We start from the raw sequence: 19461 nt of genomic DNA, 5'->3' as shown, positions 1-19461 counted from the left end.
TCCTCAGGGGAGGCTTTGCCCTGGAGGAGGTAGGAATGGGGGATGGGCTGGGGGGAAGGTGAGGGGGGGCGGGAGGGGGGAGTACAAGGGAATCTGTGGCTGATATGTAGAACTTAATTGTATTGTAAAATAAAATAAAATAAAAGAGCTTGTGAGTTAAAAAAAAAAAAAAGACTGGAAATAGTACAACCTGGTGTCATTCATGATGAATTGTGTTGAGTGAGAAGTCAGACAGAAGTCCACCCTTAATACCAATCGTCATAATCTCTATAAAGTGAAAACCAGCTTAGGCATTCCAGGTAAGATCAGGAGAGGTAACTGCCTGGGATATGGTATTAAATAGACTGAGTAAGAAAGGTCAAGGGAAAGAGTGTTGGGAGTGAGGCCATCCTTCTGAAAGGCCTGTGCTCACACATGTGAAGGATGTGTAGAATTCAAATGCTGAGGTACACACTGAAGTTCAAATATCAGTCACTCCCCATTTCTACTGAACAGAGGGAATAATTGTGCAGTGAAACAAGAACTGAATTGGATAATAACAGAATAATTTCACACTTTTGGGCACACACTTGTATGGACAAGATTTCCAGTTTCCCAGCTGAAAAATGGAATGCAGGCATGTGGCATGATCTCAAGACAGAAAGGGAGTTTCCAACCTTAGGAGGCAGCTGCACTGGGGATTGATATGTCCATTAGGGCTGAAGCCCATACAGCAAAAGAGAGGACCTCCAGAGCATGTAACAAAGCAATCTCTGCTGCACTCTATAATGCAGGATATGGAGATTAGGGTTGAATTTCCTTGATACTTAGTGTGTACCAAGAAAAAATAACTTAAAATACAAATTTTTCTGACCATTATCTTTTTTGCGAGATTCCCCCAGCACATTTACAAATTAGAATATGTCATCTCTAAGGTCCAACTACAGAGCTTGTTATATAGCAGGAAGACATGCAAATAAGGCCTCTCTTTTCTCAAGAAAACCAGCACAGCACCAACGCTGAAGCTCAAGCAAAGATCAGCCCTGGATTCCCAGGTCTTCCCACTCAGTGACCAGCACTGACCACAGAACTCTCGCCATGGGTTTGGGAGTGATTTGGGTTTTCATTGTTGCTCTTTTAGAAGGTAATTCTTGGAGAAGAATAGATACAGTGTATGAGGGGGCATGAGCAGGATAGATAGTGAGCACTTGCGGCAATTTACTAACAGGATTCTCTGTTTTTAAAGGTGTTCAATGTGAGGTGCAGCTGGTGGAGACAGGGGGTGGCCTGCTGCAGCCTGGGGCGGCCCTGAGGCTCTCATGTGCAGCCTCTGGATTCACTTTCAGTAACTACTGGATGTACTGGGTCCGACAGGCTCCAGGGAAGGGGCTGGAATGGATTGGACGAATTTCACCAAATGGTGGTACCACAGACTATGCACCATCCTTGAAGGATCGATTAACTATCTCCAGAGACAATGCCAAACAAACTCTGCACCTGCAAATGAACAGTGTGAGATCTGAGGACACTGCTACTTACTACTGTACAAAACGCACAGGGAGGGGACCTCAATGTGAACCCAGACATAAACCTCACTGTGAGGCTTCTCAGGGCCACCAGGGGGCGCACAGCACACAGAAAACAGATTCAGCGGAGGAGATTATGTAGACATGATCCTCTCTGGTGTCTAGGCTGCATTATTTTCTTACAGTCCCATAGAAATTCTTTCTAAATGTATGTTCTAAAACAATCTAACATCCTCAAAACATTAAGTCTTTCTTGTATTGTTTTAAAATAGGAATCACAGTCTCCCATTAACAAAATGTGAAATGACACCTTTCAAGGACGTATAGGACCCTGATTTGGTCACTGGAATCACATGATAAGGAATTTCATGAACATTTCTGAGTCTTCTAATAGTCTAGGAGGGCCCTGGTCAGATTTTTTTATTAGAATGTTTATGGTATGTATGTTTAAGGGAAAACCAGGAGAAAGGTGGAGCCAAGATTGTTATATAATAACTTCTAGCAGGTCTGGAACCTTCTCTCCACTCCTCTCCCTAAAGACTGTGCACTTCAGGTTCAGATCTGCCCAGCTCAGATTTTAGCTAATTCAGATTATTACTCCATGACTTTTATTTGTTCCTCATTGAAAATTGTATAAACTGATCCCATTAGGAAAACTTCATGGGAAATTAGATTAAATGAGATAAACTCACCAGGAAACACACACACACACACACACACACACACACACACACACACACACACACACACACACACACACACACACGCAGTTTACCATCGTGGATCACATTGGATCTATTGGGTTACATATTATCACTGACAGAGTCAGTTCTGTTCTCTAAGAGACTCAGAAATTCCAACTTCAGTCTCTGACATGTTCTCCTCACTGTGTAAAATACTAAGGACATCTGTCTTAGTTACTTTTCTATTGCTGTGATATTGGTGAATGGAACAGAATCAGGGGCTCACAGCTTGATCAACAGGCAAGAAGCAGAGGTCTCTGAAATACCTTTAGAATCCTCAAAGCCTTCCCCCAGTGACACACCTTCCCCAACAAGACCACACCTCCTAATCCTTTTCAGACCGTTCCACCAAGTGAGGACCAAATATTCAAATATACCATCTATATTAGTTAGTTTAGTCAAACTTTTAAAGTTCCTGTAGTCTATAACAGTTTCAAAGAAATTTAAAAATATTAACTTCAAAATCTCTTCTTAGATTCATGCAATGTAACTCTAAACCCCTATATAATCATAATAAAAAAGGAGATCACATAATTCCAACATATAATGGCACATGATATACATTACCATTCTAAAGGGTATGGAACTGACCATAGTGAGGAAATACTGGACCAAAGCAAGACCAAAAATGAGCATGGCAAGCTCTTCATCTCCATGTCTGATGTCAAGATGCTCTTCATATCTCCATCTCTTTTCAGCTTTGTTAACAGCAACATACTTCTTTCTTCTCTTAGACTGGTTCCATTCCCTGTTATCAACTTCCTTGGAAGGTATCATCCCATAGGTCTGGCATCTCCAATATCTTGGCGTCTCCAAGGCAATCCAGGCTTCACCTCCACAGCTTCACACAACAGCTTCTCTAGGCCTCCATTCAGGGAAACCCCTGAAACATGCCTGGTCCCACTGGCTTTCTTTAATAACAGCTGAAGATTTCATAGTCCATATATATATATGGACTATGAATATATATATATATATATATATATATATATATATATATATATATATATATATATATATATTTGACTCTTAAGCCAGAATCACATGACTTCCGAGTTTGCTTGCTGGGATAGGACAGTTCTCACATCCTCCATCTAGAACCATTCATGATCATCTTTCTTTGCTTTTAGTCCTATTGTTAACTATAACTCCTTTAGTCTAATAAATGGGTTTCAAAGGGAGGAAATGGAATCTTAGTTCATGCAGTACTTTCAGTAGCTCTATGCCTTCTTATGATACCTTATGGGCAATGTAATCATCAACGTCATTATCTTTAGTTTGAAAGGAACCATCTCTTTGGTGTCTTTGGCAACAAAGAGTTGCTAATGCATTGGGTAGCCACAGCACCTCTAGTAGAGCCAGGATCTCCTCTTTAATTTAATATCCTTTCGGTTTAATCTTAAAAGTCCTCTCTCTCCATATAGTACCCCAAGAACGTGGCCCGCTGTAACTGAATTTTTTCCTGTGTCCACCCAGCTCCTGTGTCCTTGTGGTCCCACAGCCGCTCAGACCCAAATGAACACACAGAGGTTTATATTAATTACAAACTGTATGGCCTATTGGCTCAGGCTTCTCACTAGCTAGATCTTACATCTTAAATTAACCCATTTCTATAAATCTATACTTTGCCACGTGGCTTGTGGCTTACTGGTATCTTTACATCTTGCTTCTCATGTCTGTCGCGGGCAGCGCCCTCTTCGTTCTGCCTTTCAGCTTCCTGCTCTCTAGTTAGAATTTCCCACCTAACACTATTCTGCCTCACCATTGGCCAAACAGCTTTATTTATCAACCAATCAGAGCAACATATTTTCACAGCATACAAAAAGACATTCCTCCATCAGCCCACAGCAAAGGCATAGCAGCTGTCAGTAGAATTTTGATAATTTTTCCTTTTGCCCATTGGAGGGCTTGTGGTAGAGCTATGAGTTCACATTTTTGGGCCAATGACAAGTGTCCCAAAGCTTGTGCCCATATTACCCAATTTGGTGTTACCATCACAACTCCAGCACATCTAACTCCATCTTCAATATAACTACTCCCATCTGTAAATAATCCAGCATCTGCATTTGGGAGAGGACAATCATTGATGTCCTCCCACATCCCAGTAAAGGTACCCATGGTCTCAAGGCAGTGGTGTTTGACTGATCCCAAACTCTTATTGGGAAGGAAAGGAGCCAGGTTCAGGGTTTTTGTTGGAGGGCCCAGCAACAATACTTGATACTGGGTGATCATTGTATTTGACACCAACTGGTCAGGTGATGGGAGGAGCAATTGGTTGGGTGATAAGAGAAGCAAAGGCTTCATCAAGTATTACCTGATAAGATGGATGTCATGGCCCAGAGTCAATTTTGAAGCTGCTTTGACTGAGATTGCAGTGGAAGGTATGGGCCTTAAGCAAGTAGGCCATGCTGAAGCAACTGTGTTCAGTCTCTTAGATAAATATGTCACTAGTCTCCTCCAGGGCCCTAAATTTTTGGTCAGAACTTCCTTGGCAATCCATTTTAACTCATGAATGAACAACTGGAAGAGCTTGGAGACATCTGGCAGAGTCAGAGTGGGAGCCTCAGACAGGGCTCCATTGAGTTGTCTAAATGCTGAGTATAACACAAATTGCTAAACAATATTATTAATTAAAAAAAACCCAGAGCCAGATATTGGGATGAAAGCTGAATGAGCGCAGAAACAGGACAAGCCAGCCATGTTCTTACCTCTACAAAATCCTCAGCCTCAAGAGAGCGAGCTCCTCTCTCCACCCTGCCTTATCACTTCCTCTCTCTGCCCAGCTCTATCAACTGAGTATTCTTCGCCCCTCAGGTGAATTCAGAGTCCTCACCTCCAACAGCTGCATGGAGTAGTTTAGCAATGACTGCAAACCCCAGGATTCAGCATCTATAATATCCGGCAGTGCCCAGGAACTCCCAGATTTTCCTCCTGGTAGTAGGTGGAAGGATATTTAGGAGGGCTTGGATTTGTTTAGTCCCAAGCAAGCACTTACCATCATGTATTTTATACCTGAGGTAGGTATCAGTGTCCAAATAGATTGCAGCCTTCTTGGCAGAGGCTTTATACCCCTAGGTTCAGCTCCTCCAGCAATGCCTTTGAGATTTGTGTATATTCTTCCAAGGTATCTGTTGCAAGAAGTGGATTATCAACATAGAGCAATAATATTGCCTCAGTATCCTCCTCCTGAAAGCCAAGCAGGTCTTTCTTGGGGTGTAGCTGGAGTTTTCCTACCTGGCCCACAGTCAGGGCAAATCTCTCTCACCTGCCAGTCCCACAGCCTCTCAGACCCAACCAAGTAAACACAGAGACTTATATTGGTTACAAACTGTATGGCCGTGGCAGGCTTCTTGCTGTCTTACAGCTTAAATTAATCCATTTCCATAAATCTATACCTTGCCACATGACTCATGGCTTACCTGTATCTTCACATGCTGTTTCTCATCATGGAGGCTGGCAGTGTCTCTCTGACTCAGCCTTCCACTTCCCAGCTTTATTCTCCTCCTTGTCCCGCCTACACTTCCTGCCTAGCCAATGGCCAATCAGTGTTTTATTTATTGACTAATCAGCAACACATTTGCCATACAGAACATCCCACAGCATTGGGGCTTTATCAAATAAAGTGGGTGAGTTCTGGAATCCTTGTGGCAGCCACTTCCAGGTCAATTGTCCATTGTAGGACCCACCTGGGTCAGACCATTCAAAGGCAAAGGTAGGATCATTCACCTTGGCATAGGCAATGAGAAAAAAGCATTATATTAGATAGGATTTCTATTTCTGTATAAAGACACCATGACCATGGCAACTATTATAAAGGAAAATATTTCATTGGAGTGCCTCACTAACTGTTTCAGAGATATAGTCCATAACCATCACGGTGGGGAGCATGGGCAGCATGTAGGTAGACATAGTGCTGGAGAAGAAGCTGAGAGTCCTACATCTTGCACACAACAGGAGAAAGGGCTCTTACGCTGGGTGGTATCTCAAGCATAGGAAACCTCAAAGCCCACCCCCACAGTGACACACTTCCTCTAAGGCCATACATACTCCAACAAAGCCACACCTCCTAATAGTGCCACTCCTTATGAGCTTATGGAGGTCGATCACATTCAAATTACCACAGGAGTCTTTTAGATAAAAGACACAATAGACCTTCAGATCTGGTCCCAATGCCCTGAGAAGACAGTATGGATTAGGCATTGTAGGATGAAGGAACTCAACTCATTTGTTAACTTCCTTCAGGTCTTGGTCTGAAGAACTAGGCTTTGGGAACAATAACAGGGACATGTTTAATGGAGAAAAATATGGAAAAAGCAACCCTGCATCTTGAAGGAGACTGAAGTGTTTGGTAATCCTCTGTCTGGCCTAGAGGCTTATAGGATACTGCCTTACTCTTAAAGATAAAGCAGAGCTGATTAACTGAATCACTTGTTGTTTTTCCCAGCACTGGTGGGTGAGTCTCAGCACAAATTGTTGTGATCTCAACTTTCTATTGCTCTAGCAATGTGGAGACTAAGTTAGTGGCTTAACTTCTGGGATTCTCCAAATTTGATATTCTTCTGAGAGAGAGAAGGTTATCAAAATTGCAGGCATTGGACAGTTAGGTTTATTGAGTCCCCAGGAAAGGTGATCTTTGGCTTTTAACTTATGTAAGAAGTCTCTTTACACAAGAGGATATGGACAGGAGGGTATCAGAAGAAAGGAATGGGTTACAGTTCCATTGGTTAGGTCCATGTCCAGGCCTGAGTTTGAGGTGTATCCTTGGATCTTCCCTGTTATCCCCTGGATGCAGGTCTTATTGTCAGTTATACACCACAAAATGCTCCTTTAGAACTAAGATAGTAGCCCTGGTGTCTACCAAAAAAAATTGGTATCTTTCCCTTCAACTTTAAGAGTCAGCATCAGCTCCCAGGGATCCAGGGAAAATTCATGGCTTTGTCATCATGGCTTCATCATGCCTCAGCCACTAGGCCACTTCTCTTTCATTCTGATGAGGACAGAAACTCTTCAAATGTTCATTTTCCCTACAATAGCTACATTGGTTCTTCTCTAATCTTGGTCTTTCTTTAGCCCCAGAGATGGATTTATACCCTTCCTTCAGTAGTAAGGGTTGTTGACATTTCCTCCTATAATTGTTATCATTATCTTTCCATTTCCTCCCTTGGGCATGGGCTGGGGTTTCCCTTCCTAAAAGCACATTCTGAGATATCTCTACTAATTCTAACTTTCCTTCCAATGCCTTTTTTTAAATGCCTTTTAAAGTTTTTGTAAATCCCTTGTTATATCTGGAGATGACTGAGAAATGAAGGCAGTGATTAGGATCCTTTGATTCTCAGGTGCCTCTAGATCAATAGGTGAATAGAGGCAGTAGGCTTGGTATAGCCTCCCCAGAAAAGCAGCTAGAGGTCCCTCAGACCCTTGAACAGTCTAAATTACTTTAGAAAGTTCTGTGGGCTTTCTAGAAGGTGCTCACAGTCCCTATAGCAGAGTCTGGCAATATCTGGTCAGGTGGTCTTGATCATCATCTGTGCTGTGGTCCCACTGGAGTGGAGCAGAATGGAAAACAGCTTCAATTATGGCAGTACTTTGAGAAGGCCTAGGATGGAACATCTTGACCTAGGATGGAACATGCATCTTCCTAGAGGATATAGGTTTATTCCTCAGAAATAAAAATAACCTGTAAGAGTTGATGGCAGTCCTCCCATGTGTGGTTGTGGGTTACAAAGATAGTACTAAAGGTATTTATCAGATTCTGTGGATCCTCAGAGAACGGGGGATTCTGAATTTTCCAATTATAAAGGTCAGTGGTTGAAAAAGATGCATAAAAAGAGACTGTCCCCAGTACCCTTGTTCTCTTCCTGCTTCCTACTACTCCTTTGCTTTATTCTGTAAGGAGGGAGTGACTTCATAGAGGGGCAGGAGAGCAGGAGGATCAGGGGTAGTTCAACAAAGTATTGGGGGAGGATTCTTCCCTACAGTGAGTGCCAGCTTGGGTATGGAGTGAAGTGTTAGGAGGTGGACATGCTGGGCACAACGTCTTAGCTGGAGGCCTGAGCAGTGAGTCTGAAGTGAGAGAGAGAATCAGAGTGCCAGAATATGGGCAAGGTTCTTCTTCATCTTCAGGGGTCTGAATAATGAGATAGAGATGCTTGGCTCCTGAAATGAGAAGATTGAAGGGAAGAATCTGGGTTTGGAGAAGATGGTTTCTTAAAGTTATAGGGGTGACATTTCTTAACCCAAGAAGAAGTATAAAGGAGGTCTACTCATGTAACAACATAAGGAAGCTGATCCAGATGATCACTGTTACAGACTCTGTGGAAAGAATAAGCAGAGTTAAAGTTGAAAGATCCCTCTGAGGGCCAGTTGATTCCTGAGAAGGAAATTCATGTGAGCTCACACAGGATGCAAAGCTTTGAGGGCTTTAATTGGAAGCCAAACCCTCCAGCTCATTTCCTGACATCAGAGATGTTGTCCATCATAGAGTTGAGTAGGGATCAAGACTTAGAAGAAGATTGGTTCGTGACACGAGTTAGAACAATGGCCACATTGAGAACAAAACAGACACAAACAGACAAAACAAATCATTACTGAGTTAGGATTCCCAATTCTTCCACAGCTCCTGAACTCAGTAACCAGATGGCCTCAGGGATGTCTTTTTCAAAGGCCAACTAGAGGAAATATTGCTGAATGCAGCTTTCTCCTCCAGTGTTTGGTGGGCCCAGAACAGAATGGGTACCCAGACAAAACAGACAGAGTCTCTCTTACCTTGCAACACTCTGGTGAGACTGAGCATCTGGAGTGGGCAGGAAGACCAGGGCTGAGTGATGTCCTCCAGAGAAGGTCCTCTGATTGTTCCTGTTCTACAAGGCCACTCACAATCTCGGTGGGACCTGCAGATGTTGTATTCTCCAACTTTAGATCAAAGAACTCTTAGAGGCGTTAATAATGTAAAGTAAAACTCTTTATCATGGTGCCAGGCCTACTCACCCCCTACTGGAATAGAAGAGGTAAGGCAATATTGGGACACACAGACAATTTATAGGGATACAGAAATCCTGGATTCAACCAAAAGTCAACCAGGACAAACATTCACAAAAACACCAAAGCAGAACTTCACATTTTACAAAAGAGTTTAACCAAGGGTCAGCCGATCAGAATAGGCAGCATGTTTACAGTCTTAAGATTAGGACACATTTGATTCCATTTGTTAGTGATCCATTTGACAGTTTTTCCCACCTTATGTTTTACTATCTGTAAGATAAGACATAATGTCTGAAACATATCCCTGAAGCTCTCATAGTATCACAAATAGGGTGGCACAACATGTATTTTCTGGGAGTCCCTCAGAACCTGGACTAAACAATTGCCTCCCTGCAGAGGCACTCAGGACCAAGAAAGCTAATTAAGAAATCCTGACACTGCTCAGAACTAATAGATATACCAGATCATAAGAGGCTGGGGACCACCCCATGTGCTTCCTCACAAATTTGCTTATGTTGTTTGATACTGGTTTTCTTTGATGATGTCATCTTGAACTAAACTCATTATGGACACTAAAAATCTCTTTTTGGTCTGTATTTTCACTGTATAGATTATCTTTGAAATGCTTTATTTTTCCTGTTTATAATTAAAGAAAAATATGTATTTGGAGAATAGGGATCATCAGTGCTTTCATCAGAAATTAGAAATCTTACAACAACAGTGTAACATGAAATTTAAAAGGTCTTATTAATAAAAACAAACCTGGAGCCAGGTATTGGGGTGAACTCTGAAAGATCAGAGAAACAAAACAGGCCACAGCTAACCTCACCTTGCCAATTCCTCAGGTGATCCTGTTTCCTCAAACTAGAAGCCTCTGAGTCCTCATACAGAATGAATCTCAGCTGAACTGCTGCTAAAAGTCTAAAAGCTTAACAGACCTAGTTCCTGGTTTTCATGCCTTATATACCTTTCTGCTTCCTGCCATCACTTCCTGGGATTAAACGCGTGTGTTACTATGCCTGGCTGTTTCCAGTGTGGCTTTGAACTCACAGAGATCTGGATGGATCTCTTCCTCCAGAATGCTAGGATTAAAGGTGTGTGCCACCGTTTTCTGGCCTCTGTGTCTATCTAGCAGCTGTTCTGTTCTCTGACCCTAGATAAATTTATTAAGGTGCACAATATATTGGGGGACACCATATCACCACACAATAGCCTTGTCAGAAATATAACAGGCATTTCTGCGTGTTGGTGGACTCTGACTAACATGTTCAATGAAACAAGTTCAGTAGCTCTAACAACTTCAATGAAAAGAAGGGTATCTTAGTTAGGATTATTAGCGCTGTGATGAAATGCCATGACCAAAAACCAATTTGGAAAGGAGAGGATTCATTCATCTTATACTTCAACATCACAGTTCATTATTAAAGGAAGTCAGAACAGGAGCACAAGCATGTTAGGCACCTGGAGGTAGGAGAAGATGAAGAGGCCATAGAGATTTATTGCTTACAGGCTTGATTCAACTGCCTAATGTCTAGGATACACTCTTGACCTTATGGACTTCTACAGAGGGCTTGGGTCACTTCTCTGGCTCCACTCACTGAAACACACACAGCATGTCTTCTAGGCTCCAACTATAAGAGTTATGACTTTTTAAATGTTAGAACATGTGGTTTCCCCTTCCTGTTTAAGCAAATCCTTTGCTATGCCATATTCTATGACAGTTACTATTTGTTTGCTTTCTAATAAACATACCATTATTTCCAATGTAATAAACATAAGAATAATCTTTAGTATGTTTTTCAACCAATATCTGTAATTCTAAGAGTTGGTGATGATTATTAGTTCAGTTGGAAATCTCAGGGAAATGTAAATCATCTGAAAATCATTCTCGTTATAGTCTTACATGTGGAGGAGGAGCCAGATCTTCATGAATTAATATTATTTTCCACAGATAGATGGGAAAACAAGCTGTCTACAGTTTCAGGCTTCCAATATTTGAATGTGTATAATAGTGTACAAACGATTATCATTTTTCACACAATACGCTTTTGAGATTTGCATCCTGTAAAGATTAATTTGCAACCCAATGTCCTATGTAAGGTTCTTTTGCAGTGTTTCTTATACTCTCAGTTTGGGGAAAAGTCTGAGTGATCATTGTGCACATGCCAGCTTATGTCATCTACAGTCTCTGTTATATTGCCCCTCCCACTGGCAACAGTTCCATCATCACAGTTTTCTGATTTGGTGGTATTTTCTTGTTAACACTGACTCCATACTTACAATAGAATAATGGAACTCTCTGTTGCTGCTGAAGGTAGAAAAGCTTGATTATTTTACCCATGAGTTAAAGAAGCATCAGTGGGAGAAGTGATGGTTGGTGTTGTTTCAGTGTTAATGATCACCGATTTCAGGCATCTGTAAAAGGAAAAGAGAATCTACTGGTTCAGGTCTGAGCCTTTTCTAGATATTATTATAGTGAACTCAGCTATGTGTGAAGAAATTTTGGAGAACTAAATGGTGATAGAGTACTAGATTAGTGAGATCAAGACAAACACAACTCATTGATCAGCACAGTGTTAAGGTGAAAACCAAGGGATCCACTGCCTGTACCTAACAACAGGGTGAGGGTCAGCCCACATAGCTGTGAGTGACCTATAATGACCACAGTGAACCTGTAGGTTGGGCATACTCTGGACACCAGGAGTCTCTGGATTATTTCTCAGTGTCTCCCAGGTATACTGAAAAAAAAAAGACAAATATATAAACAATGTTGAATGAATGTGAAATGAGCTTGTTCTGATTTGGGAAACAAATCTTTAACAAAGTTATGAATCTAGTTGATACAACCTTGTAAGCACCAGTGTTTACTTACTGAATCAGGGTTACTTTATTATGGTAGGTGAGAACAGAAACTTAACCAGGCCAGGATGGAGGAGCCACAGCAAGATTGATGCTGAGACAAGTTTATTGTGAGCAATCAGACTTTTATACTCTTATCAAAAAGAATAAAATGTCAGTTGCCCAGATCAATACAGTGGTAGTTGCCAGGATACAGTGACATTTGCAAGTTATACAGGGTTTAAAAGACCAATTATCCTGTCATGCTTTTATATGCTTGTAGACTTCTAGGGAACACAGAGAAACAAAGGTATACTGAAAGCTCCACTGCCTGAGGGAGTGCCTCAGTTCCTCAGGAACTGAAAAGCACACAGAGCCTCAGGAGCCACGAACTCAAACCTGAAAAGCTATCACGGGTGCTTCTCAAGGTAGCTAGACCAGGCCAGCTCCATGATCCCCTTCAAAATGCAATTGATCTAGCAAAAACAAGATGCTTACTTTTCCTAGATACAGTGATTTAGCATACCCTAATTCTTTGTAGCTTCTCTGTAATAACAGTGGGTAGTGAAAGAGCCGGATCCAAGCGCCACCAGGGAAGACCCTGGTATTGAGAGGAGTATTAGTAACAATAGAGGCATAACCTCAAATCAATCTCTGACACACATGTTCAGTATCTCCAGAAAAACAAGAACCATTTTCCGCTTCAGCTGAGCTCTGCGAGAACTGAAGTAGCACGGATGTGTTACTGCTCACAAGAGACAGTGAAACTTGAGGGTAAGTCATGACACACTAACTTGTAGGGGATCTCAGGATCAGCAGGGGGCACATGGGAGCCAAAAATCAGCAGGAGAGAAATGAGATGAGGAGCTTAGGGGACTCATCAGCCTCTGTGGACTCGTTTTAAAAGTTTATTACCATGTGTCCCTCCTAGCGTCTTTCCCTATTAGCTAGCCTCTCTGGAGGTGTGGGTTGCAGTCTGGCCATACCTTCCCTGGACTGGTCTACTCTGGTCTAGCGAATAACCTAGGTGTCATCATAGGGCCTTTGTCCAGTGACTGATGGAGGCAGATGCAGAGATCCACGGCCAGGCACCAGGCTGAGCTCCGGGAATCCAATTGATGAGAGAGAGGAGGGATTCTGCAGGTGAGGGACGTCGAGATCATGATGGGAGGATGTGCAGAGATGACTGGCCACACTAGTGGAAGCCCATGAACTGTGGACTGGTGGCTGTGGAGCCCCCATGGGACTGGACTAGGCCCTCTGGATACGGAAGATGGTTGTTTGGCTCGAACTGTTTGGGGGGCACCCAGGCAAGGGGATCAGGATCTGTCCCTGGTGCATGAGCAGGCTTCTTGGAATCCGGTGCCTGTGCTGTGACGCCTTGCACAGCCTTGATGCAGTGGAAAGGGGCTTGGACCTGCCTAGGCTCAGTGTGCTGGGCTCTGCTGACTCTGGAGACCTTGATTTAGGGGATGTGGGGATGAGGGGTGGCTTGGGAGAGAAGGTTGGGGGGTGGGAAGAGGGTGGATCTGTGGGTGTATGTTCAGTGATTAGAAAATTTCTTAATAAAGAAAAATGAAAAAAAACTATTCATAAATGATAAAAAATAAAAGTCTATTACCACAACAGCACCTTTTGCAGTTCCTTTGTAAGCCTCCAATTTTCAAACACAGTAAAAAAAATCTTTGTTAAACATTGCACACATTTTTATTTTCTTATTTGTTTTATTAAGATTTATTTAATTTGGATATTTAATTTTTTTTCAGATAATGTTTTCAGATCATGGTTTTACTGCCCAATTCCTTCCTGATCCTTCCTATATCCTTACCACTCAACTACAGAAAATTATAGAGACAGCAAACAAATACACAAAAAAGAAAAGGATAAAACACACACACACACACACACACACACACACACACACACACACACACACACACAGAGCTAACCTGCTGGAAAAGCAAATATCAATTGCTTGCATATGAAAGAAATTGCAAGTACTCCTAATTTAGGAGTTTTTGAAACTTCCAGCATAATTATTACCACGACCTGTGAACCAATTTTGTCATCAAGGGGACCAAATATCTCAGGTTGGGATTCGATTTTTAAATTGAGTGAATAGGCCTTAATGTTATATCCACAGAATCTACATAGTTCTCAGGGAGGGATACTTCCTCAGACAGGATGAGAATTGACACCTCAGCATCCTGCTGTCTGAACTAGGATTCCTCTACCTCTTTCTTCTCTAAATGGACTAGGTCCTTATCTAAGAAGCACCCTGCCTCATGAATATTCAAATCATGTGAGTCTATACTGGTAAAACGGGGATGTCCACATCAAACAGCAGCATATAATCAGCGTCAACTCCACAGTCACTGAGCACACAAGGTCCTCACTATGGATCAGAGGTGGATCATCCTCTTTCTGGTGGCAGCAGCTACATGTAAGGGGCTCCCAAATTCAAGACTTGAGGAGGGGCCATACACTCCTATGACAGAGACATCCACTCTGCCTTTCTTTCCACAGGTGTCCACTCCCAGGTCCAGCTGCAGCAGTCTGGGGCTGAGTTGCGGAGGCCTGAAGCCTCAGTGAAGCTCTCCTGCAAGGCTTCAGGCTACACCTTCACCAGCTACTATATGCACTGGGTGAAGCAGAGGCCTGGACAGGGCCTGGAGTGGATTGGATGGATTGGTGGTGGAAGTGGTGGTACTAGCTACAATCAGAAGTTCCAGGGCAAGGCCAAACTGACTGTAGATAAATCCTCCAGCACAGCCTACATGGAGCTCAGCAGCCTGACCTCTGAGGACTCTGCGGTCTATTACTGTGCAAGACAAGACACAGTGTTACAACCCACATCCTGAGTGTGTCAGAAACCCTGGGGGAGCAGGAAACTGCCCTGGGACTGAGATGACAGAGAAAATTAGGCTGCAGATTTACTCAGAAACAATCAATCTCAGTGTCCCTTTGCCTGCCTTTTCCTCACAGTCCTATAGTGCCTTTGTCAACTTTTCTGAGAATTAAGTGATGTCGATTCAAGATGTCCCCTGCAATACACCATACCTTGACTGGATCTTTATCAGTGATCACCTCCATTGACATGCTTCTTTAATGAAACAAAAATAAAGAAAAGTCATGTCAATACATTATAAAATAAATATCTTTGAAATCTAAGAGACTGGAACTTTTGCTGGTGTAGCCGGGAATAAACTATTATATGAATTTGGACAGTACAATAAAATAAACAATATCAGGGCAAACAAAAACCCCTTCTAAAACTCAGTTTGATGTACCCAACACCACACCAAATACTTTGTTGGAAGTTGTCCCTGTAGATTTGTGGGGAGTCACTTTACCTTTCTTTTTTTTTTTTTTGGTTTTTCAAGACAGGGTTTCTCTGTGTAGCTTTGCGCCTCTCCTGGAACTCACTTGGTAGCCCAGGCTGGCCTCGAACTCACAGAGCTCCCCGTGGCTCTGCCTCCCGAGTGCTGGGATTAAAGGAGTGCACCACCACCGCCCGGCCACTTTACCTTTCTTAATAAACCTAATTTTCTACACTTATTTATAGGTAATTCTAATTGAATTGCTTTGGGTAGTAGTAATCAAATTTCTTATTATTTTAGTGTTATGGATGGAGCTGAATGTCACACTGGAGTACTCAGGGTGTGGAGTTCGCTACTTTGGGCTCCTGCTCAGATAATTTTGGGGCTGGAGCAGTAGGATTTCAAACTGGAAATGTAAGAGGCCTGTTCATGTCATCAGGAGCCCTGTGTACTCATTCTCCTGTTTACTGCAATTGGATTGCCTTTGACACAAGTTCTAGATTGACATTGATTGACATTGACTGGACATAAATGCATGGTACCCAATACCCCTCCCTGCTCCACACGCAATTTTTCTGTTTTTAGAGGCAGCAAGGACCACTTAAGACTTCTCTTGATTCTTTGCTCTATTTTAACTTTGACATGTCTGAATCCAATCATTTCTGTCTAAGAATCCTCTTTCGTTTTTGTTTTCTTTTAATTAGGAGAGTGCACATACACCTTAGCTGTACAAATGCTGAATATCAGGAACAGAAATAATACTGTCATTGATAGCTTGGCTACAATCTGACTATTTTTATTAAAACAACAAGAACAAGAACAATGACAAAGTGGGATTCTCTGGTTTAAACATTTTTTAACTCAGATCAAGTGAACAAGTTGTATAAACAAGACCCTGTGACTAGAAAATCCAATTTGTTCCCCATCTGACTGGCTCCTCTGAGAACATACGTGAGCATCCTCAGGTTGAGAGTTGGGATGCCTGTCTTCCTATCAGTATGTTTATTTTCCTCCTGGAATTTATTCTCACAGTTCATCATCCTTCAGTATCCTCTGAGATTTTCCCAGCAGATCACATGAGACTCAGGAAGTGTCTCCTACAACAGGTAAAGGTGAAAAGAAATGCCTCGTCTTCCAAGGCCTTGTGTCCTCCTGCTGTCCCCTTTGCAGCATAAAATGTCAACACCATTGTGAATTCTCTTTTTCAACTATAAACCACAGAGCCAGAATAGAAAGGAAAGAGGGGCTCCCTTATCTGTGAATTCTGGAGAACCATCAACAGAAAGATTGAACTTGGTATGAATGTTGGGTTGTTGTTAGATGTGAACTGACTGAACCCATGCAAGGTTCATAGGGCTGACTTCTATGGGGACAGGCTGGATTTCTCAAGGACAGCCAAAGCTTCCATCCCCCACAGAACTCCATCTTTTTGCTGCCCTGATGGATCACAGTAACAGAAAATTCCTAGGACAACCTTTCTGACCTGTACGGGATTGTTGAGAGGGCATAAAACAGTCTACAAACATTTCAGAGCAATCCCTACATGAGAATGAGATTAATCAGTTGGAGATCATGTCCTGTCAAAGTAAACACAGAGGGACATAGTCCAATATTGGATATTATGATTTTCAAATGACATCACATTCATATGATCAATAAAACTGCTAAATATTTTATTACCATGGGACAGCAGAAAGGAAAACCAAATAATTATTTGTGCAAAACCTGAGGAGCAGGTGCAGAGAGGCCATCAAGAGTGTTTCCTGACTCTACTCACAGTTTATTCCTCTCATTTAACCACATACAAGGCCCAGGAGACCATCTCCTGTGTCAGTTAGAACCCTTGCTTAGAAGATTACAAGATATGACATGCAGAATTTCAGTTAGTTCCTAGAATCTGTCACTCTCCTGGGAATGCTACAATAACAGAAATGACCCAGTTCAAAGGTCCTCTCAATCCCCATGAATAAAGTTTATCTCATAGTAGAATGAATTCCTCTATTGAAAAAACTAGGGCCTGACAATCTTGTCTCAGAGAGAAACAATTTCAAGGTTATTCATACTGAGACTCATCCCAAATCATTATAGAGAGTCATGTCCTAGGGAGGGGACAGGACTGGAGAGATGGAGGGACATGAGAGCAGAGCCCTAGAGTGGAGGCTCTAGATTACTCTTCACCTTTTAGAACTCACAGACAGTTCCTTTACTGCTTTGAGTGTTTAAAATTATTGACCTAATGTATAGGAGTGCCTTTTTTTGCTGTGAAAAGTAGGAAAGCTGGAAGGTTTCACCTAAGAGTTAGAGAAGCATCATTGGGAGAAGTGATGTTTGGTGTTGGTTCAGTTGGATTATAGATTTCAGGTATTTGTAAAAGGAAAAGGGAATCTACTGATCCAGGCCAGAGCCTTCTATGGCTACTATTTTAGAGACCTCAGCTATGGGTAAAGAAATTTTGGAAAACAAACAGACTATAGAATATGGATTACTGTTATCAAGACAAACATAATTCATCAAACAGCACAGTATGAAGGTGAAAACCAAGGGATCCACAGTCTCTTTCCTAATGCCAGGGTGAATGTCAGCCCACATGACAACCAGTGACCTAAGAGGACCACAGTGAACCTGCAGGATGGGCACACTTTGGACACCAAGAGTCTCTAGATTAACTTCTCAATATCTCCCAGGTATACTGAAGAAAAGAAATAAAGGTATGAGCAGTATCTTGTGAATGTGAAATGACCTTTTTCTGCTAGGATTTGGGCAAATGATTCTTCAATAATGATAGGAGTACAGTTGATACAAATCTTGTAAGCACCAGCACTTACTTAACAAGCCAGAGTTTCCTGATTATGGTCATTGAGTACTGAATTTTAGCCAGGCCAGAATGGAGTGGCCAGAGCATAACCGAAGCTGTGACAAGTTTATTGTGAGCAATCTGATTTACATACACTTATTAGAATGTGGGGTAACTCTAAGTAAACAAGTTAAGGACCTGTATGACAAGAACTTTAAGACCCTGAAGAAAGAAATTGAGGAAGATGTCAGAAAATGGAAAGATCTCCCATGCTCATGGATAGGTAGGATTAACATAGTAAAAATGGCAATCTTACCAAAAGCAATCTACAGATTCAATGCAATTCCCATCAAATTCCCAACACAATTCCTCACAGACCTGGAAAGAACAATACTCAATTTCATATGGAAAAACAAAAAACCCAGGATAGCCAAAAAAAAATCCTGTATAATAAAACAACCTCTGGAGGCATCACAATCCCTGACTTCAAGCTCTACTTACTATAGAGCTACAGTAACAAAAAAAAAGCTTGGTACTGGCATAAAAACCGACATGTGGACAAATGGAACAGAACTGAAGATCCTGACATTAATCTGCACACTTATGAACATATGATTTTTGACAAAGAAGCCAAAATTATACAATGGAAAAAAGAAAGCATCTTCAACAAATGGTGCTGGCATAACTGGATGTCAACATGTAGAAGACTGCAAATAGATCCTTATCTGTCACAACTCCAGGGAGGCTTGTGGTGGTATTATGTTCCCCAAAATATTGTGCACCCTAATAAACTTATCTGGGGTCAAAAACAGAACAGCCACTAGATACAGAGGCTAGAAAATGGTGGAACTCACATCTTTAATCCTAGCATTCAAGAGGTAGAAATCCCTCTGGATCTCTGTGAGTTCAAGGCCACACTGGAAACAGCCATGCATAATGACACACGCCTTTAATCCCAAGAAGTGAGCCTTTAATCCCAGGGAGTGATGGTAGAAAGGAAAGATATATAAGGCGTGAAGACCAGAAACTAGAAGCATTTGGCTGGTTAAGCTTTTAGCTGGTTAAGCTTCAGGCTTTCAAGCAGCAGTTCAGCTGGGAGCCATTGGGAAGAGGCTTCCAGTCTGAGGAAACAAGACCAGCGGAGAAGCTGGCCAGGTGAAGTTAGCTGTGGCTTGTTCTGTCTCTCTGATCTTCCAGTATTCACCCCAATAACTGGCCTCAGGCTTGATTTTATTAATAAGAACTTTTAAGATTCCTGCTACAGAGGCTACCTAATAAAG

The 19461-nt window shown here is 42.0% G+C and overlaps 2 gene segments (V, D, J or C); both read left to right on the top strand.

Annotated features, from left to right (window-relative positions):
- Positions 1-1077: 1077 nt before the first annotated feature.
- LOC128110388 (immunoglobulin heavy variable 3-74-like) lies at positions 1078-7218 on the top strand. The segment is given in 4 exon segments: positions 1078-1123; positions 1226-1526; positions 5427-5461; positions 7142-7218. Coding segments are annotated over 4 exon segments (459 nt in total).
- A 7229-nt stretch (positions 7219-14447) lies between these two features.
- On the top strand, positions 14448-14928 carry LOC128110387 (Ig heavy chain V region 23-like). The segment is given in 2 exon segments: positions 14448-14510; positions 14594-14928. Coding segments are annotated over 2 exon segments (381 nt in total).
- The last annotated feature ends 4533 nt before the right edge of the window (positions 14929-19461 follow it).

The sequence above is a fragment of the Peromyscus californicus genome, unplaced genomic scaffold (genome assembly GCF_007827085.1).
Source record: "Peromyscus californicus insignis strain IS unplaced genomic scaffold, ASM782708v3 Scaffold_15__1_contigs__length_86483966, whole genome shotgun sequence".
NCBI classification, from domain to species: Eukaryota; Metazoa; Chordata; class Mammalia; order Rodentia; family Cricetidae; genus Peromyscus; species Peromyscus californicus.
This window is presented reverse-complemented; position numbering and strand designations above follow the sequence as displayed.